The sequence below is a fragment of the Stegodyphus dumicola genome, chromosome 5 (assembly GCF_044657685.1).
Source record: "Stegodyphus dumicola isolate Sdum_Otavi_A_Nest chromosome 5, ASM4465768v1".
Classification (NCBI taxonomy): Eukaryota; Metazoa; Arthropoda; class Arachnida; order Araneae; family Eresidae; genus Stegodyphus; species Stegodyphus dumicola.
The window spans coordinates 46,197,502-46,217,963 of record NC_140772.1 but is presented as its reverse complement, the minus strand read 5'-3'; the positions used below and the strand labels follow the sequence as shown (position 1 = coordinate 46,217,963).

Here is a 20,462-nt window from a genome sequence, read left to right as displayed (position 1 = left end):
CGCATCGCCGTGAATGTGTGGGCGGGTATTGTTAACGACTACCTCTTAGGTCCATATCTCTTACTTGCACGTACAAATGGCTTATGTTGTTATATTTTTCTGCAAGAGGTGCTACCGGAATTTCTGCAGGATGTTCCGGCTGTCGTTCGTGATCGTATGTGGTTCCAGCATGATGGTGCACCAGCTCATAACCACGTGCGGTTCCGCAATTACTTGGATGGGGCATTTCCGGGCCGATGGATTGGCTGTGGTTGACCCGTTCGATGGCCATCCCGTTCGCCAGATTTATCCAGCTTGGATTTTTTTTTAATGGAGCCATCTGAAGAGCATCATTTACGAGACTCCCGTTGACTAATTGGAGGACCTCGTTGCGCGACTATCCATTGCGGCTGCAAGCGTGCGCGAAATGCCTGTCGTTTTACAAAATGTTCGTCAATCCCTTCTGTGACGTTACCGAGCATGTATTAGTGTTGGTGGTCGCAAGTTTGAATATTTATTATGAATACTGTATTGCTACAAAGAAGCACTTTGCGTTGATTTTGTACATAAACACATTTTCCTCTCGTGTCAGTTTTTCTGCGTTCCTGTCTTAACCCGTCACTTTCGATCCTAATTCCTATACAAAAAATGCATGTTTTAGTACGCTCTACCACTCCTCCAAGTTATCCCACGATGTATGAAACACCCAAGTAATAAAAGTACTTATGAATGCGCTCCTGGCGATCACTAAAGATCAACAGGACATTTAGCCGACAGGATATTTGGCCGACACGAACATTTAGCCGACAAGGATAGTTCATTTAGCCGATAGGACATTTAACCGACACGGACAGTTAGCCGACAGGACATTTAGCTGATAGGGACACTTAGCGGAAAGAGCATTTAGCCGACACAGAGAGTTAGCCGTCAAGACAGCTACGGGACATATAACTGTCAAAGCATTTAGTCAACAGGACATTAAGCTGACAGTGACATTTAGCTGACACGTACTCAATATTTATTTAAACTTACTATCAATTACAAAATTTCTCAACTTCTCCATAAGTTCAATATTTAAGTCATTTTTTTCACCTATCAGTAAAATTAATTTTTCGATTCTTAAAGATTCCATATGTGCTTTTAATTCTTGTGTAATTTAGCTTAGTTTGATACATATCGTGCTGTTTGGTGTATATTAGCTAAATTAAAAAAGCGTTGAAATTTCTCGTCAGGAAATATGAACTAATTTTCGAAAGGAAAGAAGAATTTTTTTTTAGCCGAGTACGATGGTCAGTCACATTTTAATATGGGATCTCCAAACATTATCAGTAAAGCTTCTTCCATAAATCAACTGGGTTCCTTTGAACGCTTTCACATCATTAATAGTTCTTCTTGTTTACTTAATGATATTATTTTTCCAGTCTCGCTCTTCCTAATCCTTTCAAATTTCTAATACATTTACGTTTCATTACTATTTTACTCAACACATCATGCTACATTCCTTCCCTTATAAAATTAAAATACACAATATTACTTATGTATAACAATTATAGATATGTTTTTAGCACCATTGAATTTTGGTAAACAATACTCAAAATGCGTGTGCACAACTCGACCCAAGTTGTTTAGCGGGTGGGTTTAAAATAAAAGCAAGTCTACCTGGAGTTGGACAGGGGAGTTGGATGTTAGAACCTTTTTCGAAACGCGAAGAATGAAAATTTAGGTTTCTTCTTCAATACTGAGTAATAAAAGGACTATTAATAATATTTTTTCTTCTTGTTAGAGTATTCACTACATTTATTTTATGTTCCAAACACCAAAATGTTTTAAATAAAATTAATTATTTTTTGTCATCCACATATTAGTGTAACATGCACTTTTTTAAATGCGCAGAAATTAAAGATTTGCACACGCCGAAAATGAAAAGTAGGAGATATGTATGGGTATTTATGCATATGCTTGCAAAAAGCATGTATCTGCCTTCAAAATATGTAAATATTTATTACCGTATATACCCACGTATAAGTCGATACCGTGTATAAGTCGACCCCCCCCCCACTTCGACATAAAAAATTTGTAGAAAATAAGAAACCCGCGTATAAGTCGACCCCCCCACTTCCGAAATCGATCGAGAAACTTCGAAAAAAATTTTTTTAAGTACTACATTTATTCAAAATCATCTGAGAAAAAAAAGTTAATATACGATAAAAAATACCTTGGTAAATAAACAAAATCAAAATCCTTCAACGTCCGATTCATGGTCAGATTCGCCAAACATTTCATACAACTTTTCTGTCGTCATTGGCTCGTCATCATACATATTTTCAGTCTCGAACTCTGTATTGTTACAATCACTACTAAAGCCTTCGTCGTCATTTTCACTTTCAAAAACAGTATCATCTTCCGTGCCGTCTAGTTCGTTGCTAATACAACATTTTTTAAATGATTTTATAATAATTTCAGAGGGACTCTGTAATTAGTTCGTCACATAATTTAAGTCATGAAATTACTTCAAGTAAGTGACTTTGATAAGTCGTCCAATTTGAGTGCGGGAAGAAAACAACTGCATTATATAAAGAAATTTTTGAACTTCTGATTCTGTTAATTTTTTATGGTCCCGCGTATAAGTCGACCCCCCCCCCCACTTTGAAGTCTTTTTTTTGTCCAAAATATCTCGACTTATACGCGGGTATATACAGTAAATGATTTATAAATGTATTTGGAAATGGAGGATTTATTCATTTATAAACACATGTGAAAGTTACTACGAAGAAATCTAGTTATTAAATATGTCTAAATTTATAATGATTATAATTATTATCTAAATATATAGTAACCTTAACATTTAATTGTAAACATAAATTGAAATTCTGTTGACAAATACATTTATAAAACTATTTAAGCAAGAAATGTTCGTACTGGAAAGCAATCTGTTAAAAGGTACTGTAAAGCAAATTCTTTGAGATGCAAACTTAAGGAAGTGGTAAAGAAGAATATTCATTGTTGAAACTGAGTTCCCTTATTTTTGTTCCCTTACATTTTATAATAACTCAGTTACAAGTTTCAAACAATATTTAAAAAAATTCTTTTTTTATTCTCTTTCAGAAATATTCAGAGAAAGTTAAGTACATGGAAATCAGCACAAATATTTAGCGTATTTCACTATTAAAATAAAAGTTACTCTAATTTGAAATGCAGCGAATAGAGCATTAATTATAAATTGACTCAGATTTTCGATTTAAAAGATGCCTCAGAAGCTAAAAAAATCATCTCATTTGATAAATATTTTAGGAAAAAGCTCTGTAAATAGAAAAAAAAAAAAAAAAAAAAATACTCATTATTTCTTTTCTATTTAACAAAGCTTATGCGCGTAATTTTAATATTAATAATACAATAAACTTTGATCTTAATTTTTGTAATCCTTGACCGAATAAAATTGAATTGAATATTACCTTAAAATATTTTTTCTATTGTAATTAATGAAAACTTGTGAAAATACTTCATTCAAATTAAACCGATCTGAGCAAACTGTTCTGTGAAAAGCATTTAATTCCGTTCAGAATGAAATGTTGTTTAAAAATGTATTCTTTTCACATGCTTAGGACTCTGAAATATTGTAGAAAAAATATATATACATTTATATGTGTATTTACGACGTAATTACAAAATGTTTACATCCGCTGATGTCAAAACTCATTGATCTTAACTGTAAGTCACTGAATGTTTTGGTCTCCACAAAGGGGATCGCCATTGCTTCACAGCAGTGTATGGGAAAATCCGGTTACGGCCTCTCCTCTTACTTCCTACCTCTATCCGTCCACCCTTTCTTGAGAATAATTCGGTCCGAATGGTGCATGCATTTTTGTGCTCATAGTCGCGGATGAGGCGGTCGAATTATATTTGATTTCACTGAGAACTAAGCATTTGGTTCTATTTATTTGTTTGCAGGAATAACATAAAGTTATTCCTGCAATAGCTACAGTTGTTGCTAGACACATTAAAAGAACTGGCGGCATACTGCCAATGCCACAGTATGTAAATTTTAGTAGAACGCGCAAGGATTCAAATTATCAGCGGAAGTATTCTGAGTTAAATAGAAAGGAAACGAGTTCGAAAGTGTGCTTTCTTGCTTCACGAGTGTGGAGGTGGCTAGTTAGAAATTGAAGAACCACGCGTTTCGGCCTGTGTGCTTGCCTCGGCAAATTGTTAATCTTTCAACGTAACATTCAGAGTTTGCTGAATTATCAGCGGTACTTTAAAACGCGGTGAGGTTAGTTACGTTTAGAGAGCCTAAAGATTTAGAATACATTTATATGTGTATTTACGACGTAATTACAAAATGCTTACATCCGCTCATGTCAAAACCCATTGATCTTAATTGTAAGTCACTGAATGTTTTGGTCTCCACAAAGGGGATCGCCATTGCTTCACAGCAGTGTATGGGGAAATCCAGTTACGGCCTCTCCTCTTACTTCCTACCTCTATCCGTCCACCCTATCTTGAGAATAATTCGGTCCGAATGGTGCATGCATGTTTGTGCTCATAGTCGCGGATGAGGGGGTCGAATTATATTTGATTTCACTGAGAACTAAGCATTTGGTTCTATTTATGTTATTCCTGCAATAGCTACAGTTGTTGCTAGACACATTAAAAGAACTGGCGGCATCTTAATTAATTTTTTAATACCTGGAATGTAATGAGCCTTTTCTAATTTGCTGCATAGTTGGTACTAAAAAAAAAGAATTATCTATTATCAAAGAAATAAAGGAAGGAAGTTTAAAATTTTGAATTTTGTTGTGGAAAATCTACCTAATTCTGAAACAATTAGTATTCAAACCATAAAAGCAACAATATTCGCCAGTAACAGAAATAGCTGAACAAGTATTCCAAATAGTTGATAATAACGGCAGTAAATGAGTTTTGTTTTATTAAAGTAACTATAATAAAATATGAAATAAAATTTTTAGTCCAAAGGGATTTGAATCCCGAAGGACTATTAGTTTCGTTTTGGCATTTTGCGTCGGACTCATAAATGTCGGTTCACTTTTCAAACTGTTGCCACAAAATGTTAGAGTCCTGCATTATATTTGAAGAAATTAAATAATGAAAAATCTGCATAAATGTATGTATATTTCTCGTATTGTGATAAAACAACGGTACATAGAGTCATCGAATTTTGAATAACGTAATCCTCCAACGAATATGAGCATGTGGAAGACCAAATTTGAAATTTGAAATTTGTTTTATGATCGATTTCCTATTTTTTAAAACTTTGACGAATTTTTGATTAACAAACTCAAGGATTTCAAAGCGAGCAATGGCAACGTTGTGCAGAAAAAACATTTTTATCTCCAGCGCGTGAGTCTCTGTATCGGAAATTCTAAAGATAGGCTCGTTTTAAAACTATTTTGCGATATTGCTGTTGCACTGGATCTTATGGTTTAAGTGCGAGGAACATGATATTTAATAAAGAAAGGTAACACACAAAATGTTAAAAAACGCCCCTTTGGACGTAATTTAAAATCTGAAACATTTCAGATTTTGTTTTTATTCACACTTTTCTTAAAATAGAAACTAAAGTGATGTTAATAACTGAAGACTTGTTTGTTCTACCAGTGGACGATTGGATAAGTCAACTGTTTGCTTGTAGTTCAAGCTCATACTCCGACGAATGAGTATGCTATATGAATTTTTCTTGTTTCTGCTAATTCGTTACGAGCCAATTCGCATAGAAAGTCCTCCACGGAGGCCCTCGCCTAATTTGCCTCAATGAATTGCCCAAACCAAATCGAAAGCTTGTGTAATTATTAACTACTTAAATTGTTTACTATTCAAAATAAAACAGAAAATTAAGTATTTCGTATTTTATATAATTTGCAGTTCTATTACTTGACATTGATATTAAATCTTCAAATTTATGCAATGCATCATTTTATAAATTCTTCAATAGACTGAAAATAATAAAATCTTGAGTCAAATCAATTAAAAAAATAACGTATCTTATTTTCATCAAGTTTAATGCTGCAAGAAACTGAATAAACAGTTTAAAGCCTTGCAATCAGGATTTATAACTCCCATAAAACTGTACTTTTAAAATAGGATTAACTTGTGTTCAAATCACGACGAAGGATGACTTTTTGCTTGGTTTTTCTCGCGTGTATCCATAAGTAGAAAACAGTTTCCCTTAGAAAGTTCTCCATGTAGGCTTTTTTTTAGTTAGGCAAATAGCCTTCGTATGTTTGGCATACCCCCGTATGAATTAAACAAGCAAATAAGACATAATAAAAGAATTATCACTTTCTAAAGAAAAACTTAAATTTAAAAGTCACGAAATTTCTGGGCACTAAGCAGCTGCAAGTTTAGACCTTTAAAGAAAAATGATGAATATAGTTTATTTCAACCATATCGAAATTTGAAAGCTGACGTTAAAATATTAATATTGCCAGTTACTGTTGCTAGTAGTAAGATAAACTTCAACAAATTTAAAATTATAAAAAATATGCAACATCTTTCATTTCATTCAACAAGAAAAATTATCAAATATGATAGTTCTTTCTATAAAATGTGAGTTAAGTAATGAAGTACAATTTGGGGAAAATATTGATGTTTGCTTACTTAAAGACAAGGAAAAATGAATTATAAAAGAAAGCTGAATAAATCAACTGAAGTAATCATTACGTTAATAACTTTACTATTATGCCAGTTTAGTGTAATTTTCGGTTTATCAAAGAGGTATTTTTTAACTTTTTTTAAAATTTAAAACTCAGTTGTAAATCATTTTATTCAAAAACTATAAATCATTGTATCATTTTTCTGAATATATAAAACTACGATTAAAAATATCATTCAAGTTTATTTTTATTTGGTTATCTCTTGTATACGCGATAATACAAGGGTATCCCTTGTATTATCGCGTAGTTGTTCCATTTATCGCCAAGTTTTTGTTTCATTTATGGTAGTAACCTGGGTAATTGAAATGTTCCGTAAATATACTTGTACCTAGAATTGGGTGCTCCTTTGATTTTGCAAGTGAAAATATATCGATTTGTACATGGACAAAGCCAAAGGAGTGCGCAGTGCCTAGTTTGTGCAATTCTCTGATGTTTTTTTAAGTGAAAATAGATCGACGTGTACACGGATAAAGTCAAGGGAGTGCGCAATGCCTAGTTTGTGCAATTCTGTGATGCTTTTTTACGTGAAAATAGGTCAACGTGTACATGGATACCGAGTTTGTGCAATTCTCGTTATTTTGTCTTTGTGTAGTGGAGATTTTTGGCGCTACACAAAGCCAAAATAACAACTCAAAGAATTGCACAAAGTCGGTATCCATGTACCGCCAAAAATCGAAAATTTTTGCCAAAGGGTACCCGTAAATATACACTGAAGTGACAAAAGTCAAGGAATACCTCCTAATATTTTGTCGGTCCTCCTTTTGCCCGCCGAAGTGCAGCAACTCGACGTGGCATGGACTCAACAAGTCGTTGGAATTCCCCTGCAGGAATATTGAGCCATGCTGCCTCTACAGATGTCCATAATTGTGCAAGTGTTGACGGTGCAGGGTTTTGGGCACGAAATGACCTCTCGATGATGTCCCATAAATGTTCGATGGGATTCATGTTGGTCGATTTAGGTGGCCAGATCATTCGCTGGAATTATCCAGAATGTTCTTCTAACCAATCGCGAACAATTGTGGCCTGGTGACATGGCGCATTGTCATTCATAAAAATCCCATCGTTGTTTGAGTACGTGAAGTCCATGAATGGCTGTAAGTGATCTCCAAGTAGCTGAAAGTATCCCTTTCCAGTCAATGATCGGTTCAGTTGCACCAGAGGACCGAGTCCATGCCATGTAAAAACAGCCCAGACCATTATGGAACCACCACCAGCTTGAACAGTGCCTTGTTAACAACTTGGGTCCATGGCTTCGTGGGTTCTGCGCCACACTCGAACCCTACCATCAGCTCTTACCAACTGAAATCGTGACTCATCTGACCAAGCCACGGTTTTCCATTTGTTTAGGGACCAACCGATATGATCACGAGCCCACGAGTGTCGCTGCAGGCGATGTCGTGCTGTCAGTACACTCGAGTCGGTCTTCTGCTGGCATAGCCCAAAGAAAACAAATTTCGCCGCACTGTCCTATCGGACACGTCCCTCGTACGTCCCACATTGATTTCTGCGGTTATTTGACGCAGTGTTGCTTGTCTGTGAACATTGACAACTCTACGCAGACGTCGCCGGTCTCGGTCGTTAAGTGCAGGTGGTCGGCCACTGCGCTGTCCATGGTGGGATGTTATGCCTGAAATTAGATACTCTTGGCACACTCTTGACACTGTGGATCTCGGAATGTTGAATTCCCTAACGATATCTGAAATGGAATGACCCATGCGTCTAGCTCCAACTACCATTCCGCGTTCAAAGTCTGTTAATTCTCGTCGTGCGGCCATAATCACGTCAAAGCCTCTTCACATGATTAACTTGAACACAAATGAAAGCCCTGCCAAAGCACTTCGCATTTATACATTTTCTACGCGATACTACTGCCATCTGTATATTTGCATATTGCTATCCCATGACTTTTGTCACTTCAGTGTACATTTACCTTTTCATTTTAGTTTTTAAAGCATTTTAAGGTATTTTAATTCAAAATAATTATCTCTGATGAATTAGCTTTATCCAATAGCTTTATTAGCTTTATTAGCTTTATTAGCTTTATCCAATAGCTTTATTAATAGATTATTAGCTTTATCCAAAGGAGTGAATTTACCTCTTTGCCTCAGGCGAAAAAATATCTAGGTACGCTCTGCTCTTATTAACACTGAATTTTGATTTGATTGGTTAAAAAGGAGCTATTACTCTTGAAATGGGATTTCGCGTCGAATCATTAAAAATGCGTCGTTTCACTTTTCATTTGAGTCAGTTGCAATTTGGCAAAATGAATCAATTCAATCATCTTTAAAACTGTATCTATCTGTTGTGGATCAACAAAGTAAAGTATTCGAAAGCAGTAGATGCAATTTTTAAGAATATTCGTTTCTTACTTTACTCAAAATATTTAGTATTTTCCCAAAATGATGTTATATATTTCTTTATAATTTATTTCATATTTTGTAAAAACTGTTTTGTAAATGAATTTTTCGTGAACAAACTCAATGATTTGAAAGCAAGAAGTGACAACACTGCAACAATAGCCCATTCGGACTATCGCCCTTTTGGGCTAAAATGTTTTGTAAGAGATCTTTCTAAGCAAGCTGAGTATTGATATGATGAACCGAGAAAAGACTGTAAAAAAACAAAATAAAGTATGCCAACAACTTTATACTGCATCGGAAATTCTAAACATTTGCTGCTATGCTGCTTTTAAAATCTTTCTGAATTTGCTGTTGAATTGTATATGGCGTAAGTGCGAAGAAAACGTTGCTTAATAATTAAGCTTAAAAAAAAGGGTTAGCAGCAGTGAGTGCAAGAGTAGACTGGTAGATTGAGAGCTCAACGAAACTGTAGAAAACCTTAACAAACCTTTTTTGGGCGACCGTTAAAGTCTGAAACCTTTCAGACTTTTGTTAATTTTGAACATTTCTTTTAATTCAATTTTGTTTATTATTTTTTTATGTACTAGACAAAAATGTCATTCATTATGTTAATTATGTGTAACTCATTATTCATTATGTGTAAGAGGCAATTCTATTACTTTGTATGAAAGGGCCTTACCTGTGCCTTAGTACCATAATACCTCAACCTGTACCTTGGTAATTCTTCTGTCTTCAGCTAAATTCATTATTAGTCGCTGGCTACAGCGATGTTGCTCTCAGTGAAGGACAAAGTTTCTTATTGTGTTTTGCTTGCAATAAGTAAATCTAAACCAATACATTTGCACGAATTTTTAAAATTCTTCTGTTACTCGTAGAATTACTTCAAACATTCTTAAAACGACTTGCCGTCAATTATTTTTGCAGGGAAAATGTTTGATTAACTACCTGTTTACCAAGGTGTAGTTGAAGAAAACTCTATAGTTATCTTCTATGAATTTGTCTTGTTTTTCCGTGAACTGGAACTGAGCACCAAAAGCCTTGATTGTGCTTGATCCTTGGGCTGTCTCCGAAAAGAAACTTAGTACTGGAGAAAGTGTTGTTGACTGTAGTCTTCGAAGTTGTCGGGATGTAGCCATATAAAGAGCCTGAAAAATAATTCAATGAGAGCATATGTAAAGCGAAATAAGGGAAAAAATCAACGAACAAAGAAAATTACTTATCTAAGGACTCCTCTTATACACTGATGTGATTAATATAAAAACTCAAATACTTAGATTCAAATATTAAGACCATTGGTTCCCAAACTTTGCAACCACGGGATTGTGCGGTAACTTACAGCAGCAACGCGAAATAATCCATTTTTACTTCCTTGTACGGAAGTAAAGGAAGTATTCTGATCATGAAAATTCCGGGTATCATATTTCAACGAAAATATCCCTTTTGACCGCTCTCGAATCCATTTGAACGATATTTTCACGCGAAGATATGGACAGACTAAAGTACTCATTTTAACAAAACGGATTGTAAAATGGATTTAAAATGGATTCAGAAGAGGTTTTTTTTTTTTTTTTTTTTTTTTTTTCCCCACCTGTAATAAAAAAAAAATTTTTAATCAATATTCTAATTAGTATTTTAAATCAATATCATCTAGTCCTCTATTGCAGAAAAAAACCATTTAAAATTCCTAAATATTCAGGAATTTTCTTTACAGAACCGATGATCCTGATTTCTTACAGACTGATGATCCTGTTGCTCTGCTTGTATCATTTCAATATAACCAATCAGAACACGTAAAATACAACCGAAAAATTAAAGCGGTCTGACTAATTCAGTCTGCAGGTCGTTTTATACAAGGCAAGAACTAGAATGATCTTAAATTCTCGACTAGAGAAATTCTTGCTGCTGGCAAGATCCTCACATAATTAGGACAATGACATTACTTACAATAACCGTGTCTATATCTTCAATGTTGTAATAGGTGGTTAATAGAATTTCTCCCATATTTATCTATATATATAAAAAATATTTGTTTGTCCTCTAATAACTCAGTCACTACTATAGCTATTGTCGCCAAACTTTCTACAATTATTTCTGGGTCCTGCAAAAGGTCGACTTCCACTTTTTTCCAAAGGAAAAAAAAAAAAAAAAAAAAAAAAAAAAAAAAAAGCTAAAATCCGAGATATTAATTAAAAACTCGGAAAAACGATAATTTTCGCCCTCATCTTTCCCGAGTGACAGCAGTCTCGCAAGTTGGAGACGAAAATCTGCTTTATTTCGAAAGTTGTTGCCACTGCTCGCTTCTAAATCCTATTAATAAAAGATTTCTAAGTTTTACGATAAAATAAAAATAGCATTACCAAACATTAAATACATTATTCCCGATTCTAAAAATTCGTGGAAGCCATTTCGACTATTCCCATCTTCATACGACTTAAATCAGCCGAGATATTAATTAGAAACTCTGAAACTTTTAGCACTCATTTTTCCTAGTGGCAGCAGTCTCGCGTGCTGGAGATAAAAATGCTTTATTTCGAAATGTGTTGCTACTGCTCACTTTCAAATCGTAGGAATATAGATGAAATATTGGATGGAACTTGAGCTTTTACGACCATTTGATTAGAAAGACGAAAATCGTTAAAAACTGCATGCCATTATTGCTGATATAATGAGAGAGAATTAGCTTATTTTTCTATGGAAATTTTTTATGTGTGTTCCATATTGCATCAGACTGAAAAATGTATGAGTATGAGTAGTTATTTTTTACATCTTTATTAGAAAAGGATTTCAGCGGTATCGTTCTCTGTTGTTTGATATATTACTCTGTTGTTTAATACATTACTATTACTCTCAATCTAATTTAACTTGCATCGGGGGACTTCCGCTGGTATTAAATATATTTTAGTTCTCTATGCAGTAAGTAATACGCAACCTCAAGAAACGCAGCCAACACAAATTACCACATGGAGTCGCGCCATCAGTGCAGCCTACCGCCATTACCCCAAACCCAATTTAAACAGGAATATAAGGAGAGGAACGAGCTTAACATTTCTTCTCTTTTGCAGGAATGATGCTTCCCGCCCCCCGTTTGGAAAAACAAAAATATATTCAAGTGCAGTAAAACCCGTTTAAGAAGTTTTACTGCTGAAGAGTTCATATTAATTTGACGGCGAACTTTTCCTCCCTCGGGAAAACAAATTTTTACCGTTATTTATTTATTTTTTTTTAGAGAAATTATTCTTGTTGAATTTACTTATTTCTCCGGTTTAAACTACAGACGGGAGTACTGAGTTTTTTTTTTTTTTTTTTTTTTTCCCCCCCCACGAAATAGCTTTTTTGTATCACTGGTAATGCCTTGCCTCCTATTCATCATATACCCTTTTCTATTCTCCTAAGAAAGATAAGGTGGTAAGATAGCTTAAGGTGCTCAGAAATATTTCTAATTTTGACCCATTTTCTTTCATTTTTCTTTTACGATTTGTAACATGGAAAAAGTATCCATTAGAAAATGCTAAAAAAGACCACTAATTCACATTTTCTGTTCCCCTCTTTTTATTTCCATTCTTTTTTTTTTTTAATGCAAAATCCTTTTCGGAAATGCTAGGTTATTTAAAAAAATAATTAATAAACTTTTTAATTATGAATGAAAGTTTTATTTAATGAAAGATCTGGAGAAAAACGTAAGGGAAAATTCCATAAAAAAATTCAGGTAATTTTACTCTATTTTTCACATTTAAATAAAATTTAATGAACCAAATTCTAAGATAATTTAGTTGAAATTAAACTTAAAAAAATTAAGTTTTTATACATAATTTAATAGAACTTAATATAAATTAATTAATTTTATTTTTAAAGAATTAGCAAATTTATAAATTTAGTATCAGCCGGCTACTTTGTGCATGTTAAAATGTTAAATAAAGATGTTCCCACTTAAAATGTTTTCATGTTTAAAAGTTTCTTTTATTTGGATCCCTTGGAAAAATTTCTTAAGCGGGTTCTGTTGTATATACACTCATGTCCATAAATTTAGGATAATTCTGAGTCACGCGGAAATCGAATTCTAAAATAAATATATCCCCTGTAAAATCATTACACACATCTTCAAGAATTATATGCAAATTTCAGGAAGTAACCAGATGACACCGATGGTACGTCACAATGACGATAGTGTAAGAGAGTGATATATAAGGAACACAGGAAAAGAAGTAAAATTGTTCGCAGGCGCTTTATAAGAATTTCAGTGCAATAACCGAATAGTTATGACACAAAGGATGCATTTGGATGACTTTTTACGTGGTAGAATTATCGGCCGTCTCGAATGTGGTCGTATCCAACTGGAAGTATGAGACGAACTTGGAATTGCCCAGAGTGTCATCTCCAGGCTTTGGCAACGATTCCAAGATGATGGTAATGTGAGTAGATGTTACAGCACAGGTCGGCCCAGAGTTACAACGCCGAATGAGGACCGATATTTGGCAGTTACTGCCAAAAGAAACAGGCGGAACACAGCCTCAGACCTGTCTCGTCAGCTCTCTTCAGCCACTGGTACGACAATTTCAAGGCAGACCGTGTACAGACGCTTAGGGCAGATTGGTCTATATGCTCGTAGACCTGTCAGATGCGTTCCACTTACTGCAACTCACTGTCGCCTGCGGTTAGCCTGGAGTAGAGAGCATGCATTGTGGACACCGCAACAGTGGGCTTGTGTGATGTTTTCCGACGAGTCCAGGGTTAGCTTGCAGTCTGATTCTCGCCGGACTTTCATATGGAGAGCTCCAGGTACCCGTTACCACCAAGAAAACATCATTGAACGACACCGTTACGGTGGTGCAGGAGTGCTCGTTTGGGGTGGAATTATTCTGGGTTCCAGAACTCACCTGCATGTTCAACTTGGAACCATGACAAGCCAAATCTATCGGAACATCATTCTGGAACAACATGTACATTTGTTTCGGGGCGCCATGGGCACACAATTTGTGTTTATGGATGACAACGCCCGTCCTCACCGTGCAAACATCGTAATCGAATGCCTTCAATCGGAGGATATCACCCGTATGGACTGGCCAGCATTCTCACCGGACTTGAATCCAGTAGAGCCTATGTGGGACATGCTTGGCTGACGAGTTGCAGCCCGTCAACCTCCTCCTACATGTCTACCGGAACTTTGGAGAGCATCGCTTTTTGAGTGGTGTAATATCCCCCAAGATTAGATCGATAATTTGATACTCAGCATGCCTAGGCGTTGTACGGACTGTATTGCATCGTCTGGGAGACATACAATGTATTAACAATCATACCAACCATGTAATCTTGGTTTTTTGTAAATAGGTTTTTTTTTTTTTAATTTGCTCCAGGGAGAAAAAATCGCTAATTTTGTTAATAATATCAAACATATAGCATCTTTTTTTCTCTTTACCTTTTGTTTAATAAATAAGCTTTACAAATAAGTCAAATTTGTTTTGCTTCTAACTCTTCCTTTGCCTGATTTTGCATTATCCTTAATTTATGGACATGAGTGTATTTGACACCAAAAAATTTTATTTAGTAATCTGAAAAGATCAAGTATTATATTTGAATATCTTTCTTTAATCCAGCAGTATCTGTATTATATAACAGCAGTTCTGAATTAAGATTCACTGCAAAACTAGTGTAGTAGTGGTGTTAGTTCATTATTTAAACGTATAATTCTTGTATTTTTAAACACAGCAAAATGGACTGCTTTCATTTTAACATTACATTCATAATATGTCAATGATTATTACTGAACAAATATACCCAATCTTTCATGAATTGAGAACCTTAATAAGTTTATTCCAAATTTGAAATTACTAAAATGTTCACTCTAGATCATTTTTATAATCTCTAACTTACCTGCAAGAAACCATAGATAATTGCTAAAGGAAGAACAGAGAGAAGGAAGATGGGAAGGTTAATCGAAATCACAACAAAAGAGCCAATGCAGGAGATGAACGCCGTCAGTGCGTTGTTGATATTATCGGGTATGCTGGTGTCAACCATGTTGATATCTTTGCCAAACCTGCCGGTACATTAATAAGGGTTAACAATATTTCTGCATCATGAAAAGCCTTAATAGTAATTATTTGATTCACAAAGTGCTATAATATGAGACAAAGCATTTCATATATTAAGCTGATGGCACTTCTTTAAGATACACTTATATGCACCTAATGCTCGATTAAGCCAGTCTGTGGTTTTAACCCTTTGCGGCACAGTGTGTCCGGTGTGGACACACCTAAAAATTTCCTTCTGTACGCACAGAAAAATTGAATGGAAAAGGATTTATAGGTTACTATAGGTTACTCTGAACCTTCTTAATTTATAGTAGATGGCAGCTCAACACAAACCAGTCCATATATTTTAGCCATGTTTAGTTTTTTAAGACCCTCATTTCTCAAAGAAATCTTCCAGAACATTTTTAGGGTATAAAAGGAATTGTTTGAAAAGAAATTTCTATGTTTTTTTTCTATGTATGCTAATCTCCTTATTCTATATTAGTTTTAAATTTTTACCTTGAAACCTTGCCTAAAAAAACGGCGAACCCTAGGTGTGCCCAGACCGGGTTCACTGATAATCTAGGACAAATGAGAGTCTGTATTCCTTGTTTCTTCGCATCTCATAGGTCAGTTCATTGACAACAATGCTCGTTTCAGCATTTTTTTCGAAGCTGTATTCTATCAGTGTGCTACTCTGGGCACACCCATAGAATTAAAACGATAAGTGCTATCTTCACAAATTTTTACTTGTGTACTCTTCTAGGCCTAAGTAGACTGCCTACCTTTTTTTTTAAAATTAAAACTCCGACTTGAAAAGGTAGCGTGCCGGAAAGGGTTAAAGATATAGTGTTCGTTCAAGTTCCTCTAACGGGGAATGTAGACAGCATTGACAAGGAGAAGAATCGATATCCTGTCAACCGGGACAGGATTGACAAGGTACCAGTGTCCATCTTACTCAAATACCCTAAAAATAAATTATTTTCTTTTGAATACTTTTTCTCTGATATTTTCGAATTTTTCCGCTAAACAACGGTTTCGATCCCATGTTGGTGTCAGTTTCTGCGCGTATCGACCCGAAGTCGGTATCGATCTCAATGAAACCTAAAAAAGTAGTTACCATAAAAATGATAATTTAATTAAAATTTTATCCTCTTGATTATGCGCTGTTGCTAATAATAAGCTTTGTCTGCGGCTATGGAAAGGTCAACTGTACGCTTGAGTCGATCCTTGCCGTATCGATGCTGGTGTTGAACTTATGCGCCATCCAGTCATTATACTGTTTAGTGACGCTAACTACCATACCTAGGAGGAGGTGTTGATACTTGTAAATGTATAGTGTCTGTGCGGCAAGGGGGTACTCAAAATACATGGCGAACCGAAAATACTGTCGCGTTGGTAGTTGTAGAGTCTTTATTCGGAATGTTTAGATATTTTCAAATATTGACTGTTCGAAAACCCAGTTTATGCTGTCATATTTGTTTTTAAATTCTTCTTGAAATCTGAGCAAATTATCATTATTTTAAAAGAATTTCCGCTATTTTTCTCTTTTTTTTTATGTAGTAAACTTAATGACGTACAAATTCAAGAGCTTTGTTTTTGTTAAATAGAAACGAAAATTAGCAGCAAATGCAGTATAATTTCTTTATAAGAAACGTCAAAGGATTGACAGAATTACCTCTTTATAATCATTACGAAAATAAGTAATTATTACTTGAAAATGGAGTAAATTCACGCCCTTGCTTAGAAACCACGGATAGCCCAGTTCGAAAAATGCCGAATGCTTGAAAATTCTGGATTGTTGAGTGTATAAAAAATTGCAGTTCACAGTATAAAAAACAAATGGATGGATAAAGAAATTTCTGGTCTAAAATTTTTTAAAACAATCACATTAATGTCAAAATCCTACATCTATATTATGTAAAATTTTAGAATAAAGAATGTATTTAAGATATAAACGTCTACATATTTACGTAAGCCTTAACGATAAAAAACATCTTAACCTCTTATAAAGTTCCGTCGATCAAGAAAGTTGGCGATGATCTCACCAAACTTGACGTAAATCATATCGACAGAAATTTGAAGGAACAAACGTCCTTTATTAAGTTACACTGCATTTCTTGATTTTAAATCACTTAGTTTTTTTAGTTAATAACGGAATAAATTTGGAAGAGAAATTAAATATCTTACGCTTTGCTGAAAGACGACAAACTATTTTTTTTTTTTTTAATTCAGGCAGTGGCAACACATTTCTTTTAAATCGCTGAGTTATCGCATACTGGTTAAATTCCAAAGGCAAATATATTGCGCTTTGCCGAGTGGCAACACTTTTCTTTCATATCGCTAAATATTCGAATTAAATCTGAAATAAAAGTATGTTATGTTTTGCTGAGCGACAATAAAAAGCATTTATATCGCTGAATTTTTATTTAAAAGTTCCTTAAATCCGCATAAAATGTGAAATAAATGAAAGAAAAACTCGAAACTCAAATTTTGGATTTCTAGATGCACATCTTCGCGTGGAAGGTAATGAGTCTTGAAAATTTGGCGGCTCTAGATGCCGCCATGTTTGGAGAATGCAAGAATTATACATACACAGCTTAAATACAGATTCTTCATTATTTAGTAATAGAGATAAACAGGAGATAAAAGTTACTGATATAGCCTATAAAAACTTAAATCGCTTATCATAATTTTTTCACACTGCATCACCATTATTATCTATTTTCAAATAAAGTCGCCTTTCTTGTCTATTAACTCAATTTTTCTTGCTGGTAGGATCCCGTAAGTTTGAAAATACTCCACTGTATATTGTTCCGTAGCAGGCAGGTAAAACACTTTATTCTTTTTTTTTCGAAACGCGAAAGATTACAACAATTAACAAGAGTAACAATTAACTTACATTTTTCTTTACAAACTAAACTAGCTTATCGAGCATTAATCGGGTGTACATAAAAGTATGGTGAAGATCTTGTGATTATTTGCGATGTCAAGTTTATCCAGACGCTAAATCAGACATCTGGTGAAGATCTTCGCTTGTTCAAATTAGTTCGACAGGAAAGATGTTTATGAGAAATGTTCATTTCTAAGAATGAAATCTTGGAATATTACGATGAGGAACTTCTAAAACAGAGTCTTGAAATTGTATTCACATTTTGATGTTATAAGCAAGATTGAGTAATAGTCCCTTAGGCTTCGTTTAAATGATGGCTTTGAGGTCATAAGGTTATACGGCTTGAGGAACAGAAATTATTAAGTTCGTTCAGACGCGTGTGACAGAATACAAGCTGTAACCAAACTGGGACGGTAATGCTGCGCATGCCTAAATTTACGCATAGTACTGGAATGTGCAGCTGACACAGCGAAACCATAGAGCGAATGTCCATCCGTTGGTCGTTCCTTATACAATGGGTAAAACCAGGGATATAGTCCTGCGTTAAAACCATTAACCCAGTTTTTGTGACGTATAAAGTTCGGTAGACTAGCAATGAATCTCAACTTATGCTTCTTACGACCGTAAAGCCCTCGTCTGAATAAAGCCATTTGCGTGCTATATGATACCTTTGCAAGTGTCCCGTTTGCGCAATTTTTCGTTTAAAAAAATTTTTATCATTTAAAAAATATACCTTACTTGAACTTACTTATATTTGGTTTGTCTGTTGCTGGTGTCAGAAGCTCACGTGCGTCAACAGCAACTAGGAATGGAACTATCGTACAACTGTCGATTGGAACAAATACATTGTATTCTCATATAAGTAATATTTGTTTGTCTTTGTGTTTTGTATTTATTTTGTATTTAATACAATAGCTTTTTTTTAACTGTACATATCGTTAAGGTTGTCATTTCTATATTTAGTTCGACTGAGCGTTTGCTGTTAAGTAACGTTCTGTTAACCGTAAAATATTATGCAAATCTGATACAGAGAGTCCACCAGCGGCCGAGCGTTAACAGCTGCTGGACACTGCTAGTTCGGTCCAGGGTGCGTAATGGCAAACCGCGCATTGAGTTGATCAATGTTAACGAATTTCGCTTACTGCGCATGTTCAATGGTGTACCGTTGGCGTGGGAGGAAGTACTGGTGATTAAGCACAAGCAACCTTATTCTTCATGTAGATCATAGCGACTGTTTACAATTCCAATACTAGGATAATTAATTTGTGCTTATTGCATTTGCTTTGTTGCATTTCATTTTGGTTTATTTTATTTATAAACATTACATTTAATATCAGTTATTTATAATAATTGCTGTGACTTTAATTCAGTAATTTAAACTGGATTTATACTTTAATTTCTTAAAGTATATACGAATGGAACGTATGGTAAATACTCAGTTGCTTTTAGTCCTCAGAAGCATAATCAATAACATTCAGCTAATGTAACTTGAAATGCTTCCTGTTTTGTAATCCTTCTTAAACGAAAATTTTCTTAGTTTACAATCGATATTTACACTCTAAGTATGAGCAACTTACAACCTAATAAGTTTTAAAACCCCGATCTGTTTAAGCTCAGATAACACAATATCAACCATATACCGTATTTATCTTCTTTCAAAATTGCGCCAAATTCTCTTCTGGGCATGCGCAGTATGCGAAATTCGTTTAACATTGATCAAATGAATGTGTGGTCTGCCATTACGCGTGCGGAGTTCGAATACCCGACAAACGGGCTGGCTGCATGGGTGTTTCCGTAGTTGCAACATGGATATGAACCAGTTTCCCTTAAAAAGACCTCCGGGGCATCCCTTCCTTTCCTAAAAGCGGAGCACGTATTGAGTAAAAAATCTGATACAGGAAGTACAGGTAATTTTCCGAATCATACAGTAAAACGTCCACTTTCGTTCTCTTGCTTTTTTATACAATAAACATTTTTTATACAACTACTTTTCTTCGATTCTACGCTGTTAAAATTAATAAAACTCCCCACAGCAATTTTTCTCGACTTAGCAATGAAAACTAATTGCAGTGATCTCTGTCCAGAAAACATTAAAAAAATTGTTTAAATTATCGTAGTATTTATTAAGAGTCGCTTTATTAATTTTTTTAAACACATTTTTGAAAACGATATGGTAAGTTTTAATTCGGCAACAAAATTATGAGTATATGTACATATTGTAGAAATATATCAAATTAAATTTTTTTTAAGGAAATATATGTGATAACAAATATACGCGCAAGATATGAAATAGTACATGTTGTAATAAAATGGAACATTTAATTTTTTAAATTCTTCGTGTCATTTTAGAATTATTATGGAATTTATTTTGTTGTTAAATTGAAAACGGAGAATTATTGATCAAGGACATTTTATTTTATATTGCAAAATTTGTTGTACAATTTTATTTTACTCTTAAATTTTAAAAACAACTATTTTAAAAACAGCTTCTAGTTTTTTTAAAACTCAACAGATGGCGATACAATGCCGAATTACAGCAGTCATCCACGAT

At 34.5% G+C, this 20,462-nt stretch overlaps 1 protein-coding gene across 2 annotated transcripts in view; it reads right to left on the bottom strand.

The window, feature by feature from the left end:
- LOC118182861 (multidrug resistance-associated protein 1-like) overlaps nucleotides 1-20,462 on the bottom strand; it is a 158,332-nt gene that overhangs the window by 23,381 nt on the left and 114,489 nt on the right. For both annotated transcript variants that reach the window (XM_085816624.1, XM_085816625.1), the window contains 2 exons: nucleotides 14,879-15,044; nucleotides 9,956-10,155 (listed from right to left, as the gene is read on the bottom strand). In XM_085816624.1, coding sequence (XP_085672750.1) covers nucleotides 9,956-10,155; nucleotides 14,879-15,044 — 366 coding nt within the window. The remainder of the gene's footprint in view (nucleotides 1-9,955; nucleotides 10,156-14,878; nucleotides 15,045-20,462) is intronic.